Below are 10,881 nucleotides of genomic sequence, written 5' to 3' on the forward strand. Positions count from 1 at the left end.
ACCCGGCCCCGCTCACGCTGCCGCCGCCACCCACCGTGGTCCAGCGGCTCTCGGCGCTCAGCCTGCGCTGGGCGTCGTTGCCGTCGCTTCTGCAGCGCGCACTTATCTGGGACGCCGGGTTTGTCCTTGGCTTTGCCGATGGCGCAGACACGTACGTACAAGTCTACACCAACTGCACGAGCGACCGCAGTGGCGTGCCCATGGGCGACATTGCCGTCAACTTTGCCACCTTCCTCAACGGCCACGTGCCGCTCAACAACCGCACCGAGTGCCAAAGCGCCGGCAATACGACCGTGCTTCGATCGCAAAACTGCGACGGAAAGCTCTCGGACGCCATGGCCAAGTGCGCAATCGACCTCAACGGCTTCCCCGACGGCCACTCGAGTCAGCTGGCGCAGGACGACCTGCCTCTGAGTGACGTGCCCGAGCCGCGCGTCTTTCAACATGAAGACGTGAACGCAGGCTGGACAAAGCCCGCGATCCACACGCAGCCACACGGCCGGTACCCGGAGGCGCCGTGGGGCTCGTGCCCGCTGCCCGGTCGCAGCGCACTCACGATCCCGTGCGAAGTGCGCAACCAACGCGCCGAGTCGACGAATCGGTGTCTGCCAGCGCCAAGTGCGGCCATGGACGACTGGCTCACAGCATACTACAAGACGTCACAGCCACAACCCACATCAGAGACCTCCGACACCAACCACCAGGTATCGCCGAGCAACCCCACCGTCCAGCTCATCGGGATTGGAATCGGCGGCGTCTTTGGACTCGTCTTTCTCTTGTACCTCATTCGATGCCTCTTTCAACGCCGGGCTGCCCACCCCTCGAAAGACCCGTCGGTGTCACCACGCATCTGGGGCCCACGCTCGACGCGCCTTCTGACGAGCAGCAATGCGATCGACTCGTCGCCCGTTGCCGCGGCGTCCTCCTCGGCGCAGTTCCAGCACGATCCGCGGCTTCTCGCCAAGCGTCTCGCCTACAAGGACGTTGTCTGTGACCGCGTTTTATCTCGGTCCGCGGCGGCCGAAGTGTGGGTCGGACGCCTCGGCACCGAGACGGTTGCGATCAAGAAGACCTTGTCGCCCGAGTCCTTAGATGTGTTTACGGAAGAGATCCGCGTCATGGCGCGGCTGACGCACCACAACATTGTGCGTTTTCACGGCTTTGCATGGGACAACCGGCGCCTCTCGTCGCTTGTCGCTGTGACCGAGTACTTGGCGCAAGGTGACCTCCCGGCGTTCCTCCAGCGCCACCGCGCCGCACCGTGGAGCACCAAGCTTTTGCTTGCTCTTGACATTGCGCGCGCGCTCGCCTACCTCCACGAAGAAGCCAACGTGCTGCATCGCGGCCTCAAGCCCAAGAACGTGCTCGTCATCGACTCGATGCACTGCAAGCTCTCGGCCACGGGCCTCCGCCGCGACGTCCCTCGCGATGACGCGTTTTACACGGCACCGGAAGTGCTCTACGGCGAGCCCTTCACGCGAGAAGCCGACCTGTACGCGTTCGGGTGCATCCTCGTCGAGCTCGATCGGCACGAACCCGTCTACAGCGACCTCCACGTCGCACCGCTCGTCGTGCTCAACGAGATTTTAAGCGAGAACCTCCGACCGGCCGTGTCGCCGTCGTGCCCGGAAGCCGTTCGTCTCTTGGCCTCCGAGTGCCTTGCAAAGGACCCACGCGCGCGACCCATGGCCCTCAACCTTTACCGCGAACTCGAGTGGATGCGCCAAAACGAAGAGTGGGAGATGCTCTCCGGTCGCGCGCTGCGCGAATTTACCATCTAGTTGTCATATTGTCCACGTTTCCATGTTCCAAAAATACCCTTCATTATGTGCGTCATCTTTGTGGCAGCGCACGAAAGACAACCTCGAACGATCATCGCGCTGCGGCATGGACCCGACATCTGCGTTTAGACCCTAGCCCTGGCTGGCACGCGGCATCGGCTCGTGAACCCGACGGCGTCTGCGATGCTTTATGACGAGTGCAACGTCCGGCGATGGCAACTAAAAATACCAAGCGAAACATGCTGTGGCTGACGGCCGCCGTCAGCGTCCTCTGCCACCTGCGTGCGTCGCCCCGCTTCGGTCGCAGGCATCGAGCTCATACGCGCGTAGCTAGGACCGACGCATCCGGAAAATGGACGCAGTTGTTTCCGACAACGTTGGCGGAGCCACGCGCTCGGGACGCCATGGCGTTCCAAGTCGTTGGCGACGAAGCGATCGTGTTTGGTGGTGCGGGCAACGGCAACAACCTTGCCTTTGACGACACGTGGAAGGTGCTACTCCCATGCGCAGTCGCACGTTTGATCCTCTCGTAGTTTGATTTGGTGCGCAACGAATGGTCGCAATGCAGGCCCCAAACTCGACCGACTGCGCGCTATAGCCACGTCGCGGTACTGCATCTGTCGCTGCTACGAATCTACCGACGCGTGCGTAGGCGACCAACGACCGCAGCGTGTACGTCTTTGGCGGCATGGTCGTCGACCCGAGCACGCGCAGCGGCTTTCGCTCGGCAAACGACCTTTGGCGTTTGGACGTCGGGACGTGCGAGTGGGCTCCCATCGCCACTATCGACAGCGCGCCAGCCGCTCGGAGCGAAGCCGCCGCGGTCTCACTACCGTCGGCGATGGTCATCTTTGGCGGCCTCACGATTGCAGGCGGCTCTGCCGTCGACCGGAACGACGTGTGGTCCCTCGACTTTAAGACGCTGCAATGGACGCTCATGGCGGTGGATCGCAACAAGCCGTTGCCCTCGCCGCGCTTCTCGCACAGCATGACAACGACCACCGGTAGCGCCTTCCACACATGTCTCTGTTATACTGCTAACGATGCATGACAGTCGGCGGTGTCTTGACGCTTGTGGTGTTTTCTGGCCGCCATTTGAGTGGCGCGACGTGGTCCCTTTTAAACGACGTGTGGCTCCTACCGCTGACGACGGTAATCGTTCTCCGAGCATGTCGTGCAATGGATCCCATTCGGCCAAATTCTAGAACGCCGAGCGTGCGTGGATGATGGTGCCGACGGTGCAGCCGCCCATGAGCCGCATCTTCACAGACGCCGTGACCATCCAAGGCGCGGTGTGGCTCTATGGGGGCTTCAGTCTTCTCTCGGACCGCAGCCAAGACGCCATCGCGTACGACGATACGCTGGCGGGAATGCTCGGTGCTCTGCCCAAGACCCTTTCGTTTGGGAGCGACTCGTCGTCGCAAATGGTTCATGCGCTCGCCGATTTGCCGCAAGCAACAGCATCGCTATGTAGATGGTCAACGAGCCGTCTGCGCGCTACGACCACCGCTCCGCCGTGTGGCGCGACCAGCTCCTCGTATACGGCGGTCGGTTCCAGTTTTGCTTCAGCGACCTCTGGCTTCGCAACACGTCGTCGCCGCCCACATATTGGGCGGGAACTGCGGATGCGTCGTCCACCGAGTATATTCTCATCTTCGTCCAAGGCGGCATCATTCTGGTCAGCGCCATCATCTTTCTCGTCATTGCAGCAAAGCTCATTTACCTCAAGTGCTATCGTCACCCACCGGTTCGAATGAAACTTCATTGGTTGACTGCATGGGAGATACCGGTAGGTCGGTCGGGTGGCTCCTTTGGGCCCCACACCGCGCCGCGGTCTCACAAAGGACCAAATGGCGGCGTTCCAGCGCGCCAAGGTAGTCGCAATAGGGACGACTCGATCTTGACGCCGCGCATAGTTTACGACGACCGATGCGACGGAAGAGCTCTGCCCCATCTGCTTGGTGCACAGGGCGTGACGGCGCTCGTTGCTTGACGCTTCGTAGGTGGATTTCGAGGACGGCGAGACGTTGGTGGTCCTCAACTGCACGCACCCCTTCCATGGCGAGTGCATAGCGTCGTGGCTAGCACAAAACCAAGTGAGAGCGACGGACTCGAACCCGCGAGAATAACTCGACGCGTGCGTAGACGTGCCCGATGTGCAAGCGCGATGTTCTCGCATCGTGTTCAACGCCTGGTGTTGTCGCGCCCATGCTGGACAACAGCAACACGCTCGACGACAACACCCTAATTGCGACCGACCTCTAACGATCGACGCGTTATGTTTGTGATTTGCATTTGGGGAATTTCCACGTCAAGTCCCACGAGCTCCCAACCCAGCGCTTCATGGCTACACCGGCGTGCGTCGTGGCCTTGCACGGCGCTGCCAATGGCAGAGGGGTTGGATGTGAAAAAGGAAACTTCGGTTGACGCGCTGGCGAGTTCGGCGACGGACGACGAGCTAATATTAGTCTCACGCCCAGTTGCCATCTTGCCTTGATGCGCATTGGTCGCCACATGACGACGCCGGGTCTCATACATCTTCCCTCTTGATGAGGTCTCTCATGGCCCATTGCAGACTCCGAGGTGTGGTCGCTGCTCGCAGCGCCGTCCTTCTCGCCGACGTACCCTCCGCCACGCGACTCGAGTACGCTCCAGGTGCTCGACGACACGGCCATCGTTTACGGCGGCACGAGCGACCAGCGCATCTTCAACGACACTTGGCTCGTACGCGCGTCTTCTCGTCCTCATCGAGCAGCTCAACGTGCATGCTAGTTTGACTTGGTGAGTGAGAGCTGGACGCCGCTACCATCGCACCAAACGAACCCTGGCGCGCGCTTCGACCACGTTTCCGTGGGCTCTTCAGCACCATGTTGTACGCATGGACTGATGCAGATTCGGTAGGTGGCCCACGCATCGACACAAGAGCTCGTGATCTTTGGCGGTACGCTCTACGCGCCGGGCGCGAGCTCGGACGGCTACGTGCAGATGAACGACGTGTGGATCTTCTCGCTGCCGCTTCGTGTGTGGACGCCGGTCGTTTACAGCGACCAAGCCACGATGCCCAAGACCCGAAGCGAGGCGACGGCGGTCGTGACTGGCGACGATAGCACGATGGTCGTCTTCGGCGGCGTCACAGTCCCTGACAACGCGTCACTCTACTCGTATCCCATCGACTTTAACGACGCGTGGGCCATGGATCTGACGACGCACGCGTGGACCGAGCTCACGACAAGTGACGCCTCGCCGCGTCCAGCAACTCGCTTCTCCCATGCGGCCTCGACCATCACAGGTACATCTTACTTCTATGGCGAGAGGCCCACTCAGGCGCGTTTAGTCGACGGTGTTGAGCAGCTCGTGGTTTTCAGCGGGCGGCACATTTTAGTCAACGGCTGGACCATCCTCCGCGATGCGTGGATGCTACCGCTCAACTCGGTCCGAGATGCAGTTGTAGTCATTCAGCTCATTGTTAACATGCTCGTAGACAACGCCCCGTGTCTGGACGCTCTTGACGTCGAGCCATTCGCTCGAGCGCATCTTTACGAGCGCCGTGACGGTCCACGGCAACATTTGGTTCTTTGGCGGCCTCGACTATGTCTCGGACAGCTCGATGGCCGTCTTTGCCGACACGATCGTCGGGGACGTCGACGAAGCGACGCGCGCCGTCACCTTTTACGCCGACACTCCCACAGCTGTACGTTGGATTGTGTCGAGAGGTGGTGGTCATGGGCGGCTTCTAGGCGAGTCCAAGCGAGCGGTACGGACACCGCATGGCTGTCTGGCGCGACAACGTGCTCGTCTTTGGCGGCCAAGACAAAACGTACCTCGGCGACCTCTGGCTGCGCAACACGTCCGTGCTGCCGAAGAGTCTCTTCCGCCCGGTCTTGCCGTCTACCGACTATGCGCTGTGGGACTTGTCGACGCTCTTCCTCGCAATGCTCTCTGGCTTTGTCGCGGTGTGCATAAGCTTTGGATACATTTTGTACCGCAAGCTGCACCGGCATGCGGTATACATATCGTGGCCACCATAATCACTCAGATTTCTGCTAGCATGGTGGCGAGCCAGGCGCGCCCGTCCGGCCGCGAGGTCTCTCGAACGACGAAATCGCCCAGTTCGAGCTCGTGCCGGTGCGTCCTGGTCGAGTCTCATGGAAATGACGTCACTTTTGGTTTCATGGAGTAGTTTGAGCCGACGGTGCACGGGTCGGCCGACGACGTGTGCCCCATCTGCTTGGTGCGCACGCTGCATTCTCGTGGCGCGCTGACCAGATTCGCATTAGGTCGAATTTACTGTTGGCGAACGCTTGCGTCAGCTGAGCTGCGCCCATCTCTTCCATCCGGACTGCATCGACGAGTGGCTGCGCAAAAACTTTGTACGTCGCTTTCGATCGGCGAGCTATGAGACAATCTGTGCTCTAAATTAGACGTGCCCCATGTGCAAGCGGGACCTCGCGCCGCCGACCGATGCGCCACCCACGGCTGACGTGCCGTGACATTGCCATCATTTTCACGAATGGGGTCGTCGCACGGTCCCTTTGGATTAGGCCACCTTCAACGTCGACGTGTACTGGAATGCATACAAATATTCAGCGCGGGTGCGATCTTTTAAAAATATAGTGGATACGCACCGTCATGACGTCACCGGAGGCGGGGTCTGCGCGTCCGCAGTCCAGCAGACTACGGTGCGTTATGCGTCAACGGCTCATTCATTCTGACGAAGGGGTCGTGCGAAACGCCCCTAAAAGGAACCATCCGGTTACGTACGAGGTCGCGATCGGCGGCGATGGATCTCGGTGAGCCAAACGTGCTGCCCATGGATGATCACCACCATACGCTCATGTGCAAGCAGCATTTTGGTCTCGCTCTATACTCGGTAGCGTGCTGCTCCTGCACCGCGCGCGCTGAATATGACGGCCCAAAGCTCTAAGATCTTTGTGCTCAACCGGACGCTGGATTAAGTCCGGTTTAAGTTTCTTTCTGTCTGCCTTTTCCATTTCCATATCCTTGGGGCAGGTGCATGATGGAGGTCCTCGACGCGTTCTACGCCCAGGCGCCGCCGCCGTTCCCGCGGTCGCTCCTCCGGCAATACAGCCTCAACATCCCGCGGCCAGGCACGGATGGCCTCCATGAGAAGGTCGTCTCCCACGTGCGCGAGCGCTGGGATCATTACCAGTCCAAGTGGCGCCTCACGGACCCGGCGACGACCACGATCTACGACGCCGAAGTCGTCGAAGTCGTCTTTGGCGAAGGCACATTGGGCCTCGAGCTGTCGATTCTCGAGTCCAAGGACAAGGTCATGGTCAAGACATATGCCGGCGGCCCGTCGCCGATCACGGTCGTCGCAGGCGGCGATTTGCGGAAAGGGCTTGTGGTCGATGCCATCGATGGCGTGGACGTACGAATCTTATCTACAAACGTACGCATTCTCACGCGTCCATGTTGCGTATAGGTCGACACACTGCCTGCGATGGACGTGTTGAAGCGGCTTCAGACGGCACCGCGACCAACGGCCGTCCGCTTCACGACGAGTGAGACGTCGACGGTGGTCTGCCGCCTCTGCGAATGCCTCGTCGACGTCAACCAACTCGAAGAGCACACGGAATTTTGCGTCTTTTCATGCAAGCACGAGCAGCAAGCCGACGCGTTGAACGCGCGGCTCCGGCGCGTCGCCAACTGCATCACGTCCACGATGCGCACCGAGGCCATCCGTGCGTCATTCAGCGAGACCGACACGCAATACTACAAGACGATGCGATCGATTGCGCTCCAGGTACGTCACATCATCCGCTTGCATCTGCTCACGGCTTGTAGGCGGCCATGTGCGACATTGCGAGCATCGAGTCGTTCGACTTGTGCGTGCAGCTCCTCAAGGCGCTCGAGGTCGGAGACCCCGATAGGCTCTCATCGAGCAGCATCCTCGAGCGCGGGCTCAAGTTTACCAGCCGCATCGCCGATCTCATCCACACCAAGATGAGCCAGATGCGATCGACTCAAAAATTGCTCCTGACGCGCGATGCGCCGCTGCTCCTGTCGGCGCCAGCACCTTTTTACCGCGCCAAATCGCTGGAAAACAACGCGGTCGAGACCAGCGTCAGCTTCTTGCCAAGCCACCGGTCGTCGCGCATCTCGATCCAGTACGTGTGTGATGCGTATGGGCTGTCGCTGGAGCGCACTGGTGTAGAGACTTTGACATTATCAAACCCGTCTCGAAAGGCGCGTTTGGGCGCGTGTACTTGGCCCGGAAAAAGACCACGGGCGACCCGTATGCGATCAAGGTGCTCGCCAAAGCGCACGTCCTTCGCAAAAAGCAGGTGCGCAATACATCGATGCGTTCTTAGCGTTCCTTATGGCACGACGCTAGCTGGGCCACATTGAGACGGAGCGCAATGTGCTCGCCAACGTCCAGAGCCCGTTTGTCGTCAAGCTTTTCTGGACCTTCCAGTCCAAGTACATGATTTTCAATCTATCAAGTGGTGCAACTCATATGTTTGCGTAGACACAACCTCTTTTTGGTGATGGAATATCTTCCGGGCGGCGATTTCATGTCGCTTCTCGAGTGCATTGTGCGCTTGGAAGAAAATGTCGCGTAGTTTATACCAAGATTGTGGCTCAAGAGTGTTCATTGCTAGGTCGCCAGCATCTACATTGCCGAGATCGCGCTCGCGCTCAACCACTTGCACTCGAAAGGCTGTGTGCACCGCGACCTCAAGCCCGACAACATTCTCATCGGCGTCAACGGCCACATCAAAGTACGTCCATTTTCGTTGTACGTATCAAGTATCAAAATGGATACGTAGCTGACCGACTTTGGACTCTCGGAAGAAGCAGTCACGTGGGACGAAGCCGACGACCGCGACGAAGCGCTCCACGATCTGAACGAGTCATTTGCAGGCGCTCTGACAACGACGACCAAACACCGAGACGACGACGACCACGATGACGACGACGGTCTCCACGATGAGTTTCTGCAGGCGTTTGCGTCGAGCCCATCACGAAAGATGACGGCCTCGCACCAGTCTCTGCACCGCTGCGGCACGCCCGACTACCTCAGCCCCGAAATCATCCTCGGCGACCGGCACGGCGCGCCCGTCGACTACTGGGCCCTCGGCGTCATCATGTAGTGAGCTCTCCCTTTGCTTCTGCGCACTCATTTTTCGGCTGTAGCTACGAGATGCTGGTGGGGTTCCCGCCCTTTAACGACGACACGGTCGAAGCCATCTTCTCCAACATTCTCGCAGGGCATATTGTGTGGCCCAACCAGGACCAGCGACTGAGTGCGTCGGCCGAGCACCTCATCAACCGCCTCCTCGAGATGGACCCAGAGAAGCGCATGGGCTGGGACGAGCTGCGGGCGCACCCGTTCTTCGCCGAGCACGGCATCGACTGGGACACGCTCCTCGAGACGAGCCCGCCGTTTGTGCCGACCCTCGACGATCCGTACGACACGAGTTACTTCAACAACCGCAACCTCACCGAAGACTTTGTCGACGGTGACGACGACAGCGTCCTTCCGACGACCGATGCGATTGCGATCCCCGAGAGCGACGCGTCGCCGCACTATGGGTATGGCTCGCCGCTCTTGACGCCGACGACGCCCGAGGCCTTTCGGTCGTTTAGCTTCACCAACATGAATGCGCTCGCGGCCGCGGGGCGCGAAGAGGCGCATGGCAAAATCCTCGACGACCGCGCGTCGACCTTGAACTTTTGGTTGTAGCCACCACGCTCGTATTTAAATAGTGTTGTACTTGCATCATAATTCTAGTTTTGACTTTGATTTGTGGAGAAGTCGTCATTGAATAGCACCGGGGTATCAGTATATGTGCCGGCTACGGGGTCTTGCTATCAAAGATGGACACTCATACATTGAGCAGTCCAGATACTCGATTTCAGAGGTTTCTAGGGATTTCCCGCCAAATACTACGACCCCTCTATTGTAGACTACGGGGTCGTTTGACGTTTGATCGTACTAGTACTACGATTCGTCGTACCCGGTACGATCAAATTGCCTCCACGCATGAATCGACTTGGGCTCATGATGCGATATTGACAATTGATGGACACGAACAGTACTAGTGGAGGTATGCGAATACTGATGTACCACCACTTTACACAAGACCACGCGTGGGTCGTTCATGGGGTGGGCCACATTGATTCGTCTGTCATCAACGGTCTCCTCTCGCTGCAACGGCGCGACGTTTGCTGCTCGACATCAAGATGCTTTTCGGCTTGAGTCTAGAGTCGCTTGGAAAGCCGGACTTTCCGCATCTCAGCTCCCTCGCCTAGGCATGAAGGCGTGCTATGCGTTGCTCCACTTGTCGATCTTAGTTTTGGTAAATCGGGCTGCAGGGGGACTCGTGCCGATTTTATCCGGACATTATTATCCGGACAAGATTGACAGCATGGTGCGCGCTCATCGAGGCGGATCGACTATTGAAGTATTTCATGGAGTCTCGTGTTTCGTTCTGTATGTATAGAGCATGACGCAGGAAGTTCAAAAACCAAAGAATCGTGCTCGTAGCGCACCTACAGCGTGTGCCATTCAAGTTGTTGAGAACTGATACTGAGCTCAGTATCGATGTATCAATGTATCATTATTTATCAACTACCACAGCGCATAGCACACGCTGTAGGTGCGCTACGAGCACGATTCTTTGGTTTTTGGACTCCCTGCGTCATGCTCTATACATATAGAACGAAACACGAGACTCCATGAAAAACTTCAAATATCGATCCGCCTCGATGAGCGCGCACCGTGCTGTCGATCTTATCCGGATAATAATGTCCGGATACAACCGGGCATGTCAGGTGACGCAAAGATGCTGCGCGGTTTTGCGAGCAAGCGCTTCGATATCGGCTCCGTTCGATGGTACTGAAGAGAAAGACGAGTACTTGTACATTTGGATTCGTGACATGATCTACCAGTGTCTGTATGGGTTACATGTACCGCGGGGGTGTGGCAACGTGAAAGGTTTCCGGTTCTGCAATGTGTTTGGATGCAGCGTCCTTGTTGCACGAGCTTTCCATTGTCTAGTCGTAGCCCATTTCGCGAATCGATAGATATATCCTGATGGTTTTGGAGAGGGTCAAAGGCTCGCAAGGCACT

The 10,881-nt window shown here is 58.5% G+C and overlaps 4 protein-coding genes across 4 annotated transcripts; all 4 read left to right on the forward strand.

Moving 5' to 3' along the window:
• Positions 1-44: 44 nt before the first annotated feature.
• On the forward strand, positions 45-1,781 carry SPRG_00841 (TKL protein kinase; the record flags this gene model as incomplete). The annotated part of the gene is made up of 1 exon (XM_012339057.1): positions 45-1,781. The coding sequence occupies exon 1, from the start codon at positions 201-203 to the stop codon at positions 1,779-1,781; it is 1,581 nt and encodes a 526-aa protein (XP_012194447.1). The 5' UTR covers positions 45-200.
• A 231-nt stretch (positions 1,782-2,012) lies between these two features.
• On the forward strand, positions 2,013-4,046 carry SPRG_00842 (hypothetical protein; the record flags this gene model as incomplete). Its single annotated transcript, XM_012339058.1, has 11 exons — positions 2,013-2,063; positions 2,112-2,272; positions 2,315-2,389; positions 2,434-2,785; positions 2,836-2,933; positions 2,987-3,208; positions 3,256-3,528; positions 3,575-3,655; positions 3,698-3,742; positions 3,785-3,877; positions 3,927-4,046. Exons 1-11 carry the CDS (start codon positions 2,021-2,023, stop codon positions 4,044-4,046), a joined length of 1,563 nt encoding a protein of 520 aa, XP_012194448.1. The 5' UTR covers positions 2,013-2,020.
• Positions 4,047-4,213: 167 nt separating this feature from the next.
• Positions 4,214-6,271, forward strand: SPRG_00843 (hypothetical protein; the record flags this gene model as incomplete). The annotated part of the gene is made up of 11 exons (XM_012339059.1): positions 4,214-4,308; positions 4,357-4,505; positions 4,554-4,631; positions 4,683-5,070; positions 5,116-5,213; positions 5,263-5,472; positions 5,519-5,785; positions 5,829-5,906; positions 5,962-6,012; positions 6,059-6,151; positions 6,203-6,271. The coding sequence occupies exons 1-11, from the start codon at positions 4,278-4,280 to the stop codon at positions 6,269-6,271; spliced, it is 1,512 nt and encodes a 503-aa protein (XP_012194449.1). The 5' UTR covers positions 4,214-4,277.
• Positions 6,272-6,798: 527 nt separating this feature from the next.
• On the forward strand, positions 6,799-9,511 carry SPRG_00844 (AGC protein kinase; the record flags this gene model as incomplete). The annotated part of the gene is made up of 9 exons (XM_012339060.1): positions 6,799-7,173; positions 7,228-7,548; positions 7,590-7,912; positions 7,960-8,089; positions 8,140-8,225; positions 8,275-8,359; positions 8,408-8,527; positions 8,576-8,895; positions 8,943-9,511. 9 exons carry the CDS (start codon positions 6,799-6,801, stop codon positions 9,490-9,492), a joined length of 2,310 nt encoding a protein of 769 aa, XP_012194450.1. The 3' UTR covers positions 9,493-9,511.
• Positions 9,512-10,881: the final 1,370 nt, after the last annotated feature.

The sequence above is a fragment of the Saprolegnia parasitica genome (assembly GCF_000151545.1).
Source record: "Saprolegnia parasitica CBS 223.65 unplaced genomic scaffold supercont2.2, whole genome shotgun sequence".
Classification (NCBI taxonomy): domain Eukaryota; phylum Oomycota; class Saprolegniomycetes; order Saprolegniales; family Saprolegniaceae; genus Saprolegnia; species Saprolegnia parasitica.